The sequence below is a fragment of the Macadamia integrifolia genome, chromosome 14 (assembly GCF_013358625.1).
Source record: "Macadamia integrifolia cultivar HAES 741 chromosome 14, SCU_Mint_v3, whole genome shotgun sequence".
Lineage (NCBI taxonomy): Eukaryota > Viridiplantae > Streptophyta > Magnoliopsida > Proteales > Proteaceae > Macadamia > Macadamia integrifolia.
The window spans coordinates 4,399,210-4,419,204 of NC_056570.1; the positions used below are offsets into that span (position 1 = coordinate 4,399,210).

The window sequence follows — 19,995 nt, forward strand, 5'->3', positions numbered from 1 at the left end:
TATGTGGTAATACTAGCAGCCATATAAATGAGAAGAGAAGTGTTGGTTTGGGAGGACTGAAAACCTGAGCGGAGAAGAATCTTATAAAGTTTATGGAACCAAGCCCTAGGAGATTGCTTTACGCTATATAGGGATTTGTGTAGGCGGCACACATGATGGGGTCATAGACTGCCTTTAAAACCTTTTGTTAAGCCACATGTACTTCCCCTGTCAAGATGCCATGAAGAAAGGCATTTTGAATATAAAGCTGACAACAACCCAACTTTTTTAGATGGTGTAGACACCAAATTTTGGCGCGCCCCAACCCCATTTCAAAATCAATAATTTGCCACATGAAAACGTGGGCCCATTTCCGATCCCGTATGGAAGGAGGGCCCACCAATAACCAAAAAAAACAAAAAATCAATGAAAACAAAAGATATAAAAATAATAATAAAATATTAAAAGGAACAAAAATAAAGAGAAGGGAGCTCTCTCTCACGTTGAGCAGAGAAGAAAAGACAAAAAGGGTCCCCACAAAAGAATAATAATTAGAAAACAAAAGAAAAAAGGAGAAGAAAAAAGAAAGGAAAATAAAAAGAGAAGGGTGGAATAGGAAGAAAAAGAAAAAGAGGGGTGAAAGAGGAAAGAAAGAAGAAAAGAGCGGCAAAAGAGGAAAGAAAGAAAACAAAAGGAGGAAGAGGGGAGAAGAGGGGAAGACAGGTTCTTTTCTCTTCAACCAGGGAAAACGGAAAGGGAGAGAAGAGGGGAAGAAAAATGGAAAATCGAAAGAAAAAGAGAAGGTTCGAGAAGATCGGAAGCCTATAAGAAGGGAAATCAAAGGAAGAATGCGGGGGGTTTTTCTTTTGTTTTTTTCTTAGGGAAGCCGAAGGCGATTTTAGGGAAGAGAGTGAGAGAATAGGTGTTGAGAGTTCAGGTTCTGCTTTCTCTTTTCTTCTTCTGTTTTGTTCACGGTGCTCGCTCAGCGGCGAGATTTCTTGATTTTGACTATGAGAGAGGGAGAGTGAAGTCCGTCCGAATTGCTTCCTTTTTCTCTTCTCTGTGCACTGATTATAGAGAGAGGGGTAGATCGGTGCTGTTCTTCTTTGGCCCGAGCTATCGTCTTTCCCACCTTGCAACCCCGATCTCATGCTGAGACACTCAATCGGAAATGGTGACTGTTTATTGATGCATCTTAAAGCTTCCAAACCCAAGGGCGACCTATTTCAAAGCTAGAGCGCCTATCGGGCAGATCGAAGGATTCCTGATCCAAGAATCGATCAAGAAAAAAAAATTAAAATAAAAGAAAACACTCGACCGTTCATCCGAAATCCTTCATCGCAGGAGCCTCGGGTCGCTGCAGGTAAGGTGCTCATCTCTCTTTCTTTAATCGTTTGGTGATGCTTTCTCCATGACCGAACCTATCCCATGCTTTCCTCAGTGGTTATTGAGATGTTTTGTATTTTGTTACTACTATATTCATTTGGTTACCATATCTGGAAGTTGATCTTATTCTCCTAAAATCCTCTTTTAGAGATTTCTCCTCCTTGGATTGCAGATTTAGTATCAATCTTCATTTGGCTCTGTTACTTTCGTGCCCCAACCCGGTCTATTTTGAACTGTTGTGATAGGTCTCGGACCGGAGATCGGAAGTACAGTCGGGTTTTGGCTTGCGGTCGCTCATTGCCCAATGGGGAGAGATGATCCCACATGTTCATGCATCACATGCCAGTCTAACTAGAGGGGGTTTGTACCTTTTGATCCCATACGGTAAGTGACCCGACTCCCCGCACATGAATCCCGGCCCATACCAATGTTGTCGAAAGGCCATGAGCACAGCCGAGGGCAACTACCTGTGCAAGGCCAATTGGTGGACAACAAGCAGTCAAGACAGCAAGATAGCAAACTGTCATGACCATCGGAAACAAGCCACCGAAAGCACTGGGCCTGAATCCGGTGGAGTGTTTCCGGTGAGCCAAACATGCTGCTGTCAATGTTTTGATGCATGTGGGTCCCACCACTCGCATCATATATAGCCTCGGATGATCCCAAATCATACTCTACATCTTCCTCGTGACGTGAGCACATTGCGGACCTAAGTGGTCAGGTTCTCGGGCTCTGAAAGTCGTATTAACCCGATCGGTCCAAATAGGGTTCAACCAAACGGACCCTAAGGCTCAACTTAACACATAAATTAGAAATGAGGATTTCACTTTCTTATTTCGCATTGTGCGCAAACGTGGGAGAGGAGAGGAGAGGAGAGGAGAGGAGAGAAGGAGGAGAAGAAGAGGAAGAAGGAGGAGAAGAAGAGGAAGGAGGGAAGAACATACCTTGGTCCTGGCTGCCGCATCGTTGCAGGAAATCTCTGCCGGAGGTGAGTACAACCTCCCATACAACTCTCTCTCTTCATTTTGACCTAGGTTAAACTAGGTATGGGTGTAATCTTAGTGCACATACCCTCTTGAGGTCGGAGAATGCGTGTTCTACCTTCCTGGTGCCGTTGTCGAGCTCAAACTGAGTCCGGTGAGCTCTGACAACAAGAATGACCAAGTGGCCACCTAGGGTTTCAATCGTTTGATCGATGTATCTCCCAAACGGCTTGGTGAAATAAAGATTTTATTGGCTTAGAATAATGCTAGGAACATTCCCTTCAAACTTCACGGAACAAATCCTGACGATCGGGCCTGAGTCGGAAAGCCCCAATTCTAGTGGACAGTTTTGTACTGCCACCGGAAGCAAGCCACCGGAAACACTGGGCCGATTTCCGATGAACCATAGAGCCTTATGAGCTCTCTGCTAGTTCCATCGGAAACAAGATTGATATTTCTGATGGAAATACCCTGTTTCCGGTGACATTATTGTCACTTGGGGACTTTGTCTATACCCTTTGGGGGTGACCCATGTGGGTCCCTCCTGAAGCTCCTGACATGTATTGAAGTATGATTACCTTTGTGTCCAGGACAACGACGTACACGTGCCCCAAAGTCGGAATTGAGTTGATCGATCGGTGGCCGTACGTGAACCCTAACACACAAGAACATAAGCCAGGTGAGGGATGGATTACTTCATTTTGGGAATGTTTATTATTCTAGAATTGCTCACATGCGTAGATTTAATATGTTTAATTATATTTCTCATATGATGCTGATGATTATCATATGTTACATTCTTATGGATTTGATATGAAATGTTTATTGATATGTATGATGGGATCCAGTGTGGCCGAGGTGGTACCGGTACTGTGATCGCCGTGTGTTTGTTGTATGTATGAGACGGAATCCGGCATGGCCGAAGTGGTACCGATGGCGTGATTGCTGTATGTGCGTTGCATTCATGCATTGATTATGTGCATTAGAGTTAGTTGTAGTCGCGGATTACACTTTATGGCCGATGTGTTATCGGTATCGTGTGCTCCGGAACTACATTTGGAAATTGATACGCTTCGTGGCCGATGATTGGTACCGGTGTTGAGTAGTCCATACTCAACTGTTATATGCATGTTAGATTAGGTAAACGGTCAAGGGTTACACTTTGTGACTGAGGTGTTACCGGTATCGTGCGCCTCGTGACTGTATTTGGAGATGAATTATACTTTGTGGCCGATGTGTTACCGGTATCGTGTAATTCATACTAACTGTATCATTATGAAGGCATGTAGCGTATATATGGTTAGGTATCACTCCCTATGCTACGAACCTTTGTCAACAGGGGTTAAGATGTTGGATAACCCATTGTGGTATGTTCGATGTGCCATTCTAGAATGCTACACCCGCAGTACGATGTGATTGTTGTCGAAGGTGGGAATTGTCAGGCATGGCCGATGATTGGTATTGGTGCCGTCACAGCCAAGAGGGGGTTATCAGGGGTTTGCTGGGTGACCCATGGAAGCATACGGGGACTGGAAGGCTTCTATTCATGGCTAGGGTTTGTATCCTTGCATAGTCGATGGTGGTTCCGAGACTAGGGATACGGCCTAATATGTCGTAGTAGCATTTGCCTGACTTAGTTGTATTGTTAGGTGGATAATAAAATAAATGAATTACATCACGAGCATCATGGACTATATGTTTAATTTCTACTATCATGCATCATAAATTATTACTGTGATTGTTTTGCGTGGGTGTGCTTGAACCCCACCCCTCATTGAGCGAGTTGGAAAGCTCACCCACGTATACACAATTTTTAGATGATGATGCAGGTATGGTCATGCCTATGGCTAGTGACTCTCTTTCCTCCAGACATGAATACGGAGAGAGTGCCTAGTGGATGTCGGAAGCGGAGGAGAATGGCCAGGACTGTGCTTGTGATTTTTATGCATACGCGGTACCATGAGTTGTTCGGCGTATTTTTTGTGATTTTGATACCAGCCTATGTGTGGTACTTTTTAAACTTATTAGTTGTAAGTCATGAATGATTGTAAACACGATAGCTCGGTTATGGATATTATTTATCATTAGACATTTTTTCCATTTTATTTATGATTCCGCTATATTACTCCGATTCGCTGCTTTTGGTTGGTTTGTGATGTGAGATTGTGAAATGTTAAGGTACTGCTATCAGAGATCCTGGTAGTTTTGTAAGACAAGTATGTGTTTACTCACACCATTGGTATTCCTAATGGTAAGTTGGGTTTACTGGAAGTGGGGTGTGACAAGCTCGATCCATTTCCTATTACGTGTCAAATCATAAATTTATGAAGAACATAATACAACCACCCACAAAGTTCAAAAAAATCATAACATTTTCAATGGAAGCCCAATCAAATAATCATTCATAACATACATGAAGAGATAATGACAACAAGCGTATCACATTACCTACACAAAATGTAATACAAAACTACTTGTTTTTGGTCATGATTTCTAACCCAGATCCAACTCCAAGGGGCGTCATAAAAACCATATATAATTGAGAGATACCCCACCCCTTATAGAACCATCTGGACTGGATTCAACATATTTACAATGTCCTTTAGGCAACATATTTCCCACCAAAGTAAGATATATATGGGAAAACACCAATCGAAGGCGCATTTGCTACAATAATATTCAGGTAAATGAGCCATCCGGGAGTAAAATGAGAGTTTAATTTTCATTTCCCATATAAAAAATCTTATCTGCCATATCTTGTTCTTTGTAACCGCAATTGGGAGTTTCCTGTTCCAGTTAAGCCTTTGTCATCAATTCTAACATCTTCACTTCACTATTACAAACTTAGGAATATACATTAAAACTTCTGCTTCAATCTGTAATCTCTATTATAAAAACTGACTTGGATGATATCTGTTGCGGCTGATAGTCGGTCGTCTCGCATCAGACTACCCAAAGTTTTCAAAATGTGAAACTAAATTTACCGAAAAATAAGCATTAATCAATGGCATGGCCAACAGTGTCCTCATTGTTACAACCGGTGGAGAGCCTGTTCGTAATCAGTGTTGTCCTACTAATGGAAGAAATTTCAATTTTTCCAAATGACTTATCCAACCATCTTCAACAGATCTGGGAATGGGGATGATTCAAACAAAGGTGCAAGGCTGGTCGAGCCAAAAGGCAGTTTCAGTGCTCTCAAATTATTGCTTTAGTCTATTACATAATGGAACGAACAATACCTATTATCTACCACATGCATCACAAATGCCGTGCTAATATATACGCTAAGTACATCCACCTCAAATTATCATCCCCAAAGAGACAACCACCACTTTTTTTTTTTCATTTCTCCCCGTTAACTTCCATACAAAGAAAATTATAATATCCAACTAGGAAGACAAAAATTATTATCTAAATTTTGGAACAGATGGTCCGATTTGTACATCATATTGGTATACGGTCCGAAACAAATAAGATTAAAACAACAGGTCGACAAGTTGGAATAGGAAAATGATAAATGGTAGGTGCGCTACAGATGACAATAAACTTTGTAAATTGGGAGATAAGTTTTACTGGGTCGAACGACTTAACTACTTTGCTTCCTTTCTTCCTTTATCTTCCTTCGCCAACACCATCTCCATTTGTTGGTCGCAACCGTTAACATTACTCTGGACAAATAACCAAGGTCACTATGGGTCACCGACACTTGTGGAGCACATTGTTGCAAGTGGGGGCGGGGGGAAGATCAAGATCAAGAAGAAGAAGAGGAAGTATAAAGAAATAAAGAGAAATTTGGAGGAGGGAGAGAAAGGTGTGAGCAGGGGATAGCCGACCTGAGTTGCAGACAAAGTTCACAAAATGTATAAAACATAGGAAGGCAGAAGAAGAAATGAGAAAGATGGAGATGCATTAAACAAATCCCCATTTTTTTTATAACAAACCCTCATTTTTCATTGAAAGCTCAGTCACATCCCTCTGTTTCGAATACCGTATGTGGTTGAGGAGTATACTCATTCCCTTAATGTATTTTCACATTCAAAATAATAAATTTCAATCTAACGGTTAATTAATTTTAAGAAATCCAATGGTCAATATAACGCTAGCATACCTAATAATTCCTAGGTGCTGTGCTAGCATTCCTAACCCTTTCCCATGTATATATATATATATATAGGGAAAATGTTGGGTATGCCGCCGATATCAAGTATGCTAGCACCAATTGTGTCTATCTCTCTCTTCACTTTTTCTGAAATGACCCTCATATCCTTCCTGAATGATACTCCATCATGTGTTCCTATTGGTGCTATCCGCTAGCATACTTGATATCGGCAGCATACTTATCCCTCTCCCTATATATATATATAGATCCTGAAAATTCCTCCAATAAACAAAAGAAAATATTGGTTCGATCATAAAATGAACATTGGTATTCTTCTCTCTGTATTTCGTATTTGCTATTCATCGATTCCCCGTCCTTGGATATTAGTTCTGATTATGAGGTTCTGAATCGACGTCAACCCTCAATTTCGCTAATTCCATTACAGGTTTATTCTATACTTAGGGTTTTCACTTTTCACTTAATCCATCGACAATAGCTTTATCTGATTTTACTGGATACAAGACCTGATCTGTGCTTCGTTTTGCAGCAGTAAGACGACGCTCATTGTTAATCCACCAGCTATATTTTCGCAGCAGTCCCCAGGCAATGGAAGGTGATACTTTTTGTTGTTCAAAGAGCGTGTACTGTGAAGTTTGTGATGTAGCGTTTGTTGGTCTGTCAGATTTGGTTAGCGTGATTTGTTGGACATGGAGCTCAATTTTTCCTTTAAATAATTTGGGAGTTGCAGGATCCGGTGTTTGTTAACTCAGGGTTTCGATGTTTGCTCTATTCTGATTGATTTGATACTTTTGGTTAGCGTGATTTGTTGGATATGGAGCTCAAATTTTTTCTTTAATGATTTGGGAGTTACAGTTGGTTTTGTTGGTTGGTACCTCAGGGTTTTAATGTTTGCTATTTTCTGAGTAATTTGCTACTTTTTATTAGTTGAGCAAGCAGACACTGCTGGTATGGTTGAGAACCAGTCAGTCGAGGATCCTTCATCGTCGAAAGTCACAATCACATGGGAGATTAAGAGATTTTCTAGTTTGAAGCTTTCTAAGTTGAAAAAGGAGCACTACTCTGATATTTTATCCATCGGAGGTTACAAGTGGTATATGGAGACTTATCTTATTTCATTTTTTATGCAAATTGATGGATACTTTTGCTTCTTCTAGTTGATCACTGACCTTTGCATTGCTTTGGGCAGGCGTGTGGTCATTTGTTTAAACAAAGCGGATTATTTGTCACTATACCTATATGTTGCAAATTCAGAGGATCTGCCTTATAGATGGAGTAGATGGACTAAATTCAGCTTGGCCGTGATTAATCAATCAGATAGGAAACGCACAGTTAAATATGGTATCATTTCATCATGTTTTCTGTTTCTCTAAATATTGAGAGTATTGCACTAAGAATCCATGCTTTGTAGTTGTCCCATAAATGTAAAATACTTGTTCCAGACATTGATTTCCACTTCAGGTAGAGAGAAAAATGGCTGGCAGCAACTTTGGAATAAAAACCCCTAAAAAAAATGACCCATCTTGGCCATTATATGATTGTATCGCACCGTATTAGTATGTATTGGCCGATACATACCAAAACGTACATTTGACTTCGATTTTTAATTTTTCATAGAGTATCGACACATATCGTATCATATCAGTGTGTATTGGTATGTATCGTAGGATACATATCGATACAAAAGGGTTCTAAAAATTCCATGTATCGTATCGGTAAGGCCCGATATGGTACGATACGTACCGATATTTTAAACCATGGTCTAAGGTTAGTAAAATTGATGGTTTAAATAGTAGGGAGTGTGAGGTTCACCCAACTCCCATCTTAGAGCTCTAGGTTTACCCCAAAATTGGGGATTTCGGTTGGGGACAACCACCTTAGTCACCAATGACCCATGTGATCACCCTAACCCCGCTATACATGTGTCCAACTCCATTTCCCCAATACTAAATGTTAGGTTGGAATGGTTAGTCTTAGAGAATTTGGGCAAGGTTCACTATTTTAGGGTTTGATTGCCCAAGTTGGGGATTTCTACGGGAAAGGTCTATAAATTCAAGGTGAGCCATTAATCTTGCTAGGATAGGTCCCCTACACCTTTTTCCCCTCCCAATTTGTAGTTTTGGTGGTTGGGTAGGGAGAATTCGGTCCCGGGGAGTCCCCATTTGGCTTAGTGGAGAATGGAAAATGAGAGGGAGATAGACAAGTGTGTAGAGTGGGGGTAGAGAGAAGGGGTCTTACCATATGTAGAGTGGGGGTAGAGAGAAGGGGTCTTACCATAGATTGGCTGGTGATCCTTGCTCCTCCCTTCTTCCTCCTCCCTTACTCTCCTCCTTCTCTCCTCCTTCTCTTACTCTCATTTGGTAGGTAGAGAAATGAATGGGCAAGGGGTTCTATTTATAGCAACTTAAGTTGCCTAGGGGTTGTTTGGGGACATATTGGGTTTTCACTCATTACCGGTTTAAATCATCATTTGGTACTAATGGGCCCACCTCGAGGTGTCCCGATATATTAACCTACTCCCCAACAAGTTGTCCCAACATTTGGGAGTGGTTTGAGGTGCACGGGTGTGAGGGCTCGAGCCCCACGATAATTTAACCTGTTATTGGCCAGTACACTCACCGGTGGATGCCCACCGGCTGGTGTAGGCCAGCCGATGTAGGCTGAATATGTCCCCTTTGTGTGGAATTGAACTTATTGGCTGACTGAGGCCTACCCAATGTGTTTTCAGTGTGTGGGCCCTTTTTGGTGTATTTTGCTATTCGGGTCAGGGCAATTCCCTTTAAGGTTTGAGGGCTTATATTGATCTCCTTTTCTGTGTTTTGAAACCCTTCCAATTCCTGGAGCTTGAGTAGTAGGCACAAGTGGGGTCATCCTTCCCCTCTCAGCGAAAGATAGCTGTTACCTAGTACCCATTGGTACTGGTATCCTACTGGGCCTCATCTGAATAGTCACAAAGAGGAAATTTAGGGTTCGGCTATAACATGGAAGGTGCTGTTTTAGACAAAATTTGTGTTTCAGATGTTAATGCATGATTGTGAAACCAACCTTAATTGTATACTATGATCACCCATAGAGTTTCTATTGAAAATCTTTGTCACGGTACTCTCCCGTATTCTATTCTATTGCCTCACTGACAAGAACTTTGCTGAAAAGTTCCCTTGGACTTTTGGTTTGATCTAGGCATATTCATAGCAAGGTTTAAGATCTCGCTCTCGCCACACATCTCGATATCCCAAAAAAATGAGATCTGGCGAGATCTCACTGTGATCATGTATTTTTTTTTGCGTTGAACTCGCTGGTTGGTCTCGGTGGGCATATGGCCTTTGTAGCCCATGAAACTGTATATTTACCTTATTTTAGGCATTCTAAACACAATGGAAACGTCATTTTTTTTCTTAATCAGACTCTAAATGGTATTTTGACTTTGTACCCTATATAAGTAGTGGGTGACTCTTTGGACCCTTCATCTAGTATGCTATATTCTTCAGTTCACCTTCCACAATCATCATTCTGACTCAACATAATCATTATAATATAAAAGACATCATTTCTAATTAATTTCGATGATTGATGAGCCACATACATTGGAAATTTGAAATGATATAAGATGAGCAACATAACAAGCAACAACATAGCTGCATATGTACATGTTAATTAACATAGATATACTGATGTAGTAGATTAGACATTTAGACTTCATCCTAGAGACTAGACTCTTAGTACTGAAATGAGTGTTGGGCCATGTTGTCATAGCCTCTATATTGTTGATGCTGATGTCAGAGCATCTTTTGCTCTGATTTAATCACAAAGGCTGTCTATGTCATAGTACGACGGAATACTCAAAGTTTGCCACAGCAACACTATAAACATCAGCAACATACTGAAGATACCCAATCCTTGGGTAGATTTCTGTGAAACTAAATGAGTTGGATCGAGATCCACAACTACTGGTTGGTGCTTGATGGACTGTAACATGCACTAGCATGAATGGCTGGGGGGCTGGTACCTCGAAGATGCTATCCACAAAACCTGACCCAATGTGGTAGTGTGATTCACCCTCATACCCAGAGGCAGAGGGGAAAGAGATGGCCTGTGGGTGTCCAAATTGACAATAATGACTATAGCCTGAACCGGTTGTCCCTGTGACATATATAGCTGACGATGCATGCAACTGCTCCCATGAATACCACTCTCCATGCTTAAGCCTCCTAGAGTGTCAGTCAAGCTTATAATAGAGATGTCCATGGGGTCCACACTATCTACTCCTCTCCACCAACTATTAATCAGTAATGTGAGCCTCTTATATAGGGTGTGGGGGAATGTGCACATGGTCCATGTCTTGTGTGGCATGAGTGAACTGAGTCTCTCATGTGAACCACACCGGCTCTTACTCCAGTTCAGTGTGATGGTACCTCTTGTGCATCACCCCATCACCACCATCATTACCACCATCATTACCATCACCGTCCTCATCATCATCACCACCTCCATCAGCACCAGCATTAGCACCAACACCAGCACCAACACCAACACCAGCACCAGCACCAGCACCAGCACCAGCACCAACACCACGGTCTCTGCTACTACCATCACCAGCAGGTCTTGCACCATCATCATCACTAGACTGTGACCAAATAGTTTTGGGCTCCACACCAACCCACTAGCTTGGGACTCAAAAGGCTTGGGTACCTGTGAAAGCACACGGCCCTCTTGAGACCTACTCATCCACGTCAATACCCATCTGACTAGCTACCATGGGGTTGGGCCTACCCGTAGGCCGATCTATAAGTGGCTCACCTTGATCCTTCACCCATTGGTATAGGGGATCCTCATCTGAGTCTTCTTGGAAAATGTGAGCAAGTTCAATTGGTTCACTGTTACCTATAATGCCTTAACGTATGTGTTGCACCTTCAAACTCATATTGAAATGCATCAACATCAACTGCTGTAGGTTTTCATGACGTTGTCGGTTCTGCCTCTAGGTGTGTATTAGTGAGAATGTACTCCAATTGTGCTCACATCCAGATGCAGAATAAGTTTGGGAGAGCACCTTAATTGCTATCTTTCTGAAGTTAGGTGCATCTTTTCCATAGAGGACCCACCATTCACCAGGGGCAATACTTTGTCTTCCGGCCACTGCTGCTGTACGACCAATACTCCCAGTAGCATCCCTGGATTCCTTTATCTATTCATATTTCAAACATAAATACAAGTTAATACACAATAGAGAATTCATTAGGATGTAGGAAACTATACATATTTCAAACATTAACCCACCTTAATGTTGCATGAAACCTGTAGATTAGGTTTAGAGACCAAATTTGCCAGCAGAAGTTCCACTGCTTCTAGCAATACATCTTCCATTCCTTGATTGTACTTGTACTGAAACTTAGGCTTGAGATAATACACTGCAAATTCCATAAATAACTTGTTATTGAATGTAAAGTAACTTTAACTTGAGCTATAGTTAAGTCCAAAAACTCACCAGCTTTATGCAGTGGATGCATCAAATGTTTCTCCCATCTCTCCTCAATAATTTTGATGTAAGATTTTGCACCCCTAGGAATGGATGCTCTCACCTTCTCTTTCATCTTCTTCATATGGCAAGGTAGGCTGACTCTCCGAGTCTACCAACCTCAAGACAGTTACCACTGGGCCAAATATAAGAAGGACCTTCACATCCTGCCAGAATTGTTCGCTAGAGATGGTGGCTTGTGTTGCCTTACCACTTGGTTACCGATTCCCTCCATCCAAACCACTCTTCACTGGCAGACATGGATCTGAAGCCAGCCATCTTATCCTGAAAGTTCTTCAATGCAATGTAGTTGGTTGCAAATTGAATAATGATTGACCTTACCAAATCCCCATTGCATTTTTCCCTCAACAAAGATAGACAATATCCATGGTTGTGAACAAATGTGGTCACTTATCTTGCCCGTTCGACCACACCCGATACCAGAAGTATTTAGTCAATGTAGTAGGCTGCACATGGTGTCCAGAAAGGGTGGATCTGTTTACTCTTCCTATTCATCAGTCTCTCCCCCTCTTTCTTGCAGTTGCTTCTATTGTCCGTCATAATTTGAACAACATTCTCAGGCCCCAACAACTTGTATAAGTACATTGCATCCTTCTTCTTTTTAGATGCATCAACATACTTTAAGAAGATAGTCTTCCCATCACAATGCACCATGAAGTTGATGATAGGCTGTCTAGTTGGTTCAATCCAACCATCACACATCACAGTAACTCCATATCATTCCCACTGAGTCTTTAAGTCATTAATATACTCATCCAATTCCTTTTTATGAGGCAAATAAACATTCATCATTTCATAAGGAGTGAACCCCTTTGTTCTTGGACCAACCCTTCCTGCAGTGTCAATCATGAACTGGTAATATGTCCCTTGTGCAACATTAGCTGGGATGCTATTATAGAATAACCATTTTGACATTGCATCCCCAAGTTGTTCCCATGTACCCCACACTTGCTTCATGGTTCTTTGTCTTGTATCCTGCTGTCTATATATCAGACGATCTTGCCTTAGGATCTCATCAGGATCATCATGTTGTCTTGGGGGTGGTGGTGGGGGTGTGGTGGCCCTCACGTTCTGAGTTCTTTTGAGTAACACATCCACATTCCTCTACTTCTTCTTTCTTTCCTCTATGGGAGGCACATCTGACGCAACTGCTCTAGAACCAGAGCCACCTGATCCTCTCTTCATCTCTACCCACCTAACCCGTTCCACTTGATGAGTGATCCTGCTTGCTACCTTGACGTGATGCAATTTTCTCCACTCTGCCATTGTCATATCTTCTCCTGGCCTATAATCACTGTCAGATTCATCAGAGTCAACATTCACTGTTGTTGGGTGGCTCTCTAAGACTGCCTCATCAAATTCTTGATCTAACTTTTGTTTCATTGCCCTTTTTATTCTTCCACCTTATAGGCCTTGCTGCGCTTGTCTTTGCACTTCATAGGAAACTTGGGGGTATTTGGCAACATCTTTGTACCCCAACCAAATGTTGCTTCAACCTAGTGGCACCTCCAAAATGAATAATTTTCTTACAATACCTACACATTGATTTCTTTTTTTTGTCATTTGACATTGGATCTCCATGTAACCATGCAATATCTCCACCTCTAGGACTAGACATTGTGCCCAACTTCAACACTATTTCATAAAAGAATTTATGAATTAATAATTTTCAATATCTTATATTAAACAATGCATGCATAAAGAGCTATTCGATACTATATAACTATTACGTATTAATTACTTACTTTTTATAATTTTTTCTTAATTTTAAATCATTTATTATTAATAATAATAATATCATAGTTACTAATAAATTACTGTAGAGTGAAACACAGAACACCATTTTCATTTCAAAATACACTAACAATATTTACACTACATTAAAGTAATTTTCAATACAAAACAGAATTTTTTTTCCTATTTTTTGATTTTTCTGTAATTATTTAATATAATATATATATATATATATTATATTTCAAAAAATATATTAGTTTATTAACTGAAAAAAAAGAGACACCGTGAGGCCGTAGATCAGCCTTTGATGAGCAACATATAAAAAATGAGTACCAAACATCATGTATAAATCATATTTTTTTCAAATTTTTTTTTTTGCAAGAAAAGCATTTATATAAACAGAAAAAATTAATTTAAAAACATAAATATATTTTTTCTTCCTTGAATCTATAGATCACACTTAGATGCATCACATTCAAAAAAACCAATGGCAACTAACAAGTTTTGATGATGTTCCTATTAAAAATATAGGTTTGAGAAGAAATTTTTACCTTAAAGGGTTCTTGAGAAGAAAAGTCACCACAAATGTTAAGATCCTTGCTTTAATGACTGTAACAAGGAAGATGTTCAAGAAGAAGCACGAAAATCTCAGCTTAATGGCTTTTTTTTCCCCAGAAAAGTAGGGAGAGAGAGAGGTGAAACCAGTGAGACCCCAATGAGATTCACATGCTTGGGGTTGAAACATTTCTTTTAAGTGACTTGGTTGGACTATCTTTGGACCGAAACCTTAATTTTCCGAATTAAGTGGAGAGATCTCGGTCGAAATCTTGTCGTTTTTACGCCTTGCCTGCTTACTATTCTCGCTATTTAAAAAATGAGATCTCAGCAAGATCTCGGAGAGATCTTGAACCTTGATTTATAGTGAAACCGTTTCTGTGATCACCGTATATTGTTATATTTTTTTTCACTTTTTGAATACTGGGTTTGTACCATTTAACTCCCTGTTGCTTCATTCGCTATAACTAGGATGAAAGAGTTCCTTAACTCCCTGTTGCTTCATTTGCTATAACAAAATCCATTTCCCATTTTACACCTGATTATACCTCTTCATACTATTGTTTTGTGTTCAGTATTGCACTGAAAATCTGGTGTTCTATAATTTGTTCAGTGGTGTGAAATTAAATAATTACATATAGGTTGAAACGATATTCTTCCTATGTATGCTTGGTATTGATGTTTCTTGTTGGCAAAAGAGAGAGATATTGAGTATTTGTGACACTTGTAAATTTGGTGATAATATAGTCCTTTATTTTGTGTAGAGACACAATGCCTGTTTAATGCTCAAAAGACTAAGTGCGGTTTTCCGTGGTTCATGCTGCTGAGTGAAATATGTGACACTGATGGAGGATATAATGTGGAGAACACAGTTAAAGTGGAAGTTGAGGTTGCTGTGAAGGCTATAGATTATTTGTCATATGATTCGAAAAAGGAGACAGGTTATGTTGGATTTGAGAACCATGAGAACCAAACTGCACCCCATTACATGAATTCTCTCCTCCAGACTTTGTACCATATCCCCAAGTTTAGAAAGGTAAGCCTTAATTTGGTTGTCATGCTATCACGTTGCTAATACCTTTCCTTTCTTCCCCATTCCCTTTATTTTTTGTTTTCCAATAACAAACCACTGCATTTGATATTGTGTATTTCAGGCTGTGTATAATATTCCAACAATCCTGAATGCTATGCCATCTTGGAGCATCCCTCGGGTTCTGCAGAGCTTATTCTATATGCTTCAATACAGTAACAATAGTGTTGTGACAAGAAGGCTGTACCATTCCTTGGACTGGGACACGGATGTTCAACATGATGCACTGCAACATAGCATGTCTATTTGTGGAAGTCTAGAAAATAAAATGAAGGTGATTGTTGCTTTTTCTTTTCTCCCCCTCCTCCCATATTATTAGATTTATCGGGGCAATCAACTTAGATTTTTATCTACCGGTCAGGGAACTGCTATGGAGGGTAGTATTCGATGGTTGTTTGAAGGTTACAGTACGAGTTACATTAAATGCATCAATGTGGACCTCCGTGTTAACGAAGTGGAGTCATTTCTCGGTATGAATTTTAATTTCGTTGTTGAGTTGTCTGGGTTGGAACTGTATGGTGTTAATCAATATTCTTACATGGTAGTCAACTCTATATATTTGTGCAACAGGTCTTCGTATTGATGTCGGCTGTCAAGACGTCTATGCTTTTTTTGATAAGTATGTGAAAGATGAACGCCTTGAGGGTGATAACAAATACATGACTGTGCGACATGGACCACAGGTAAGATGCTGATGCAGGAACACTTCCTTGGATCGGGCCGAGCCTGTTTGAACTTAGATCTGTCGGGTTCAGATGTTCTGTTATTTATTTATTTATTTTATTGGAGTCTAGTTAAGAGTTAGATACATAGTATTTCAAGTTTCCTAGGTGCATAGTTTCCTTGTTGAGTTAGTTTGCTAGATTTTAATAATTTGTATTTGTATGTCTTCTTTTTATTTATTTAAATATGCTTGTAACCGTAGTTTAAGGGTTTGAATTTTGAAATGAAACCTCGAATGATAAGCAAAGAATGCAGTTTTTTCGGTCGAAATTCCTTTGATTTGGCAAAATTTCGGTGAAAATTTTCGTTTTCGTATCATTTCGACCGAAATGTTACATTCCTCAAGGATAAAATGCTAAGTTTCAAACAAAATTGGTTGAAGTTTAGACCCATTTCGTTAACTTTTCTGGTTTCGATTCTAACCCTGTAAACTTGGTTTTTTGTGATTGCCAAATCACTATACAAGCATGGAACAAGTACAATCGTGGCAACCAAGCTAAACCCAAATTATTTGTCATTCCTAATGCATATTTTACTTGTTTTAATTGATTTATTTGTGTTCTAGACATATAGTACTAATTGTGTGTGGAATAGAGTCAATAGGCCATTAATGTATACACTTTATAGTAGCTTTCAATGTATATTACCAACCCCGTGTCCAAAATCAAACTACCAGTTTGGGTGTGTGTTTTTTAATCCAAGGGTTCCACTATGTTTAGGGGGACTAAAATAGGGCTCCTCGAAGTTCCATGACCTAATTTGGCCATCCATTTGGGCCTTAAAACCCTCACTCGTATCCAACCATCGAAACCTTACGGGTTTTGATAAAATTTTGTAGGCTCGAAACTGAAACTTTGAACTATGCTTGTAACCAAAGTAGTCAAGGCATCACTTATGTGTTTAGGCAGTTTTGTCTAGATTGGTGCATGGCTGGTGTCACCTTAATTTTTGCCCCACTTGATCGCGTTGGTTTGCCTAGGTGCCATGACAATTATGCTTGTAACCCAATGTATTGAACAGATTTGAGAATGAACTGAATAGATGTGTTTTGTGAGTGCTTGTTTGGCCGGTGTCTGTGCAATGTCCCTTCTCTCTCTCTCTCTCTCTCCCCCCTTCCGTGAGAATCTGAACCTACCCTCACACTACCTAGTTCCAGCAAGGGTATCGAACCTTCATAATTGGTTTAATCTGTCTGTCTTCTCTTCCTTTCTTGTTCTTTACCCCTCCTTCCATTAAATCTCCCCATATTCTTCGCTTCTCTCAATAATATTCTTCTCTCTTTAACAATATTTTGTTTTCTTATCTCCTTCGCTGCTGTTAATCTCTACATTTTAACACTTACCTGCCATTATTGTACAGAACCGAACCACTCGGAAGCCCTACGATTTAATATACCCCATTGCTTGGGTCTGAAACTTGGAGTTGAAAAATTCTCTTCCTTCGGCAATCAGAACCCTTGAAGATCAGACTTAGAAAATGTGTTTAGTTGTGCAGACAAAGTTCGAAATCCGAACCGATTTTTTGAACCTTGGATTGTTCATGGTTAAAAGCGAGCAGTATAGTAATGTGGGAGTTCCTAGGGCTTCAAACCCACAAATATCCGTGGCTTCCGTGCCTAACCTGCATCACTCAATATGATTTGTCTAAGGCATAATTGTGAGCCGTTTCGAGTAAGTAATCAAACTCTAGATTGATTTTGAAAGTAGAAAAATGATTTTTTTTTTAATCAATCCCTTTCTCTTTATGTCTGTTGAACTCATCTGTTGTGGCCTTCAGAAGTTGGCTAACACTAATTAAGAGTAAACGAGACATTTTTCAAGTTTTATCATTTTTTAATGCCTTCCTGTTTATTTATGGGCTCTCCAGCCTTTATTTCTTTATTTTTTGTTTTTGGATTCAGTCAACAAATTGTTGTATATTTAATTGCATAACATGATGGCATAAACATGATCATATGTCTAATGACTTACTCAGATATGATTCTTAGAGGAAATGTGTTAATTTGATTTTTCCAGGATGCTACAAAGAAGGTCCTGTTCAAGAGCTTCCCTCCTGTCCTTCAGCTTCAGCTAAATTGGTTCGAGTATGATTCTTGTGGGTACCATATAGGCAAGGTTAGAATTATGTCAACTCTTATTCTACACCATGCCTTGTTTCTATGATTACTACAAATTTTCCCTGTTTATATATTTTCTTGATATGCATTGTCTTGTTCAATCATTAATTAAGGCTCTCTTTGGTATGATTTTTATATTCATGTTTATATCTTATGTATGAAAATTATTTTAATAATAATTTATGGATCGTGAATAAAAGTCCTTTGGTAGCTATGTCTAGTGTATTTCATTAATTTGATGTCAAAACAAAGATCTCAAAAGTGTCCTCCGTTTGTTCTCCATCCCCTATAAATGATCATATTGTAACTTGCTGGGAGCTTCCTAGCTCTATGATCAGGACTCTGAATCCTCATTAAGATCCTTTGTCTTCTTTCTTCTTCCCCCTCCCCTTTCTAGGGGCCTGTATATCTTTTCTCCTTTGGTTTTGAATTAAATTATTCATCCAAAAAAAAAAAAAAAAAAGGTTTGGCATTGCCTATTTTAGAATAAATTCTCTAAATGAAAGTTTTTGTGAGGCCACACAGTTCATTAGTAACTTGCTCGGCGATGGATGAGGAGCCAAAGCCTGAAGTAGGTAAGACCCATTTCATATCCTTATAATTTGCCTCCTTCATACTAGGCAAATAAAAAAAGGGTAGGTTTCTGGAAGGATTGGGACGCTGGATGGAGTGTTCTTATTTCATGGTATTTGAAGCCTTTTGATGTCATGCATGGAGGCCTGTTTTGACTGTGTGGAAATGCTGTTGTGATTTTTTAAGTACGGCGGTTGTAGAAGATGGTGGATGACGTGGGACTGCAACGTCCACTACCTTGATTATCGATGAAAGGTAAAAGCTTCAGTTGCTTAATTTAAGATGAGCTTGCATCTGGAGGTGGTGGGAAGTGAAGAGGCAGATAGTGGGGTGTTTAGGGGAGAGCGCGGTTTGGAGTTCATCGGAGGGGGTGGCGGTGAGTTTAGGGAGGGGCAGTTCATGGGAGAGGATGGGAATCCAGTGATGTGGGGGTTTAGTGGAGGGGTGGGGGTGAGTTCAGGAAGGCATAGTTCAGGGGAGGGGTGGGGAAGAGGGATGGGAGACTTGAAGAATGGGTCAGGATGGGGAAGAGGGAATGGGGGTGGAAGAAGAGAAGTCTAATATGATTGACTCAATTGTGCATTGTCTTGAGCTGATATAAGCATGTAGTACAAATAGGTGTGAAGAATATAACTTTTTGTTTATTTTGATTTATATTTGTAAGAAAAAGAGATCGTAAATCATACCAAAACGGTTGAGTAAATGAAAGTATGTCAGATAACTGAAGAGAGCCTAATTGAATTGAAGGGATGGTAAAAAAGTGCTTGAATGTCATTATGGTTTAAACTATTAACACTGTCCATTTGTGAAGAGAATTTAAGAGTTTCCACTATGCAAAGTCATAGATAGCCCACTACGAAACTAAGAGTAGATTATATTAAACCTTAGATAAAAAACTTACTTCAAAAATCCAGTAGGTTGGAAGTAATACCAGAGGAGATTGAATTTTGTTTCCTCTATTATTGGGATGAGTATCGTTTTGTGCTCACAGTAGTAAACTTATAGTAATGTACTATGATCATGAGGGTTGTATATGGAAAAAATAAATCCATAAGTTGTTAATTAGAATTTGGATATACAAATATAATGTTAAAATGAAATATTTAAATCCCATGAAATCTTTGAGTGTGTTCCAACATGTGAAACTGCATTATTCATTATATGTACTGATTCCATCCTCCCCCCCCACCCCCCCCAAAAAAA

The 19,995-nt window shown here is 39.7% G+C and overlaps 1 protein-coding gene across 34 annotated transcripts in view; it reads left to right on the top strand.

Annotated features, from left to right (window-relative positions):
• Nucleotides 1-668: 668 nt before the first annotated feature.
• The window catches only part of LOC122060584 (ubiquitin C-terminal hydrolase 13-like), a 108,766-nt gene continuing 89,439 nt past the window's right edge, over nt 669-19,995 (top strand). For 7 of the 34 annotated variants that reach the window (XR_006134439.1, XR_006134436.1, XR_006134440.1 and 4 more), the window contains exons 1-10: nt 670-1,342; nt 1,611-1,749; nt 6,995-7,060; nt 7,393-7,558; nt 7,655-7,806; nt 15,055-15,326; nt 15,445-15,654; nt 15,742-15,850; nt 15,951-16,063; nt 18,119-18,217. Coding sequence is in view for 1 of the 34 variants with exons in the window: in XM_042623722.1 (XP_042479656.1) it covers nt 1,680-1,749; nt 6,995-7,060; nt 7,393-7,558; nt 7,655-7,806; nt 15,055-15,326; nt 15,445-15,654; nt 15,742-15,850; nt 15,951-16,063; nt 18,119-18,217 (1,257 nt within the window). In the remaining 33 variants the exon portion in view is untranslated. Of the gene's footprint in view, nt 1,348-1,537; nt 2,354-2,938; nt 3,028-4,165; nt 4,357-6,994; nt 7,061-7,392; nt 7,559-7,654; nt 7,807-15,054; nt 15,327-15,444; nt 15,655-15,741; nt 15,851-15,950; nt 16,064-18,118; nt 18,218-19,995 lie in introns of all 34 variants that reach the window. The other 27 variants (XR_006134445.1, XR_006134446.1, XR_006134448.1 and 24 more) reach the window with 27 other exon arrangements.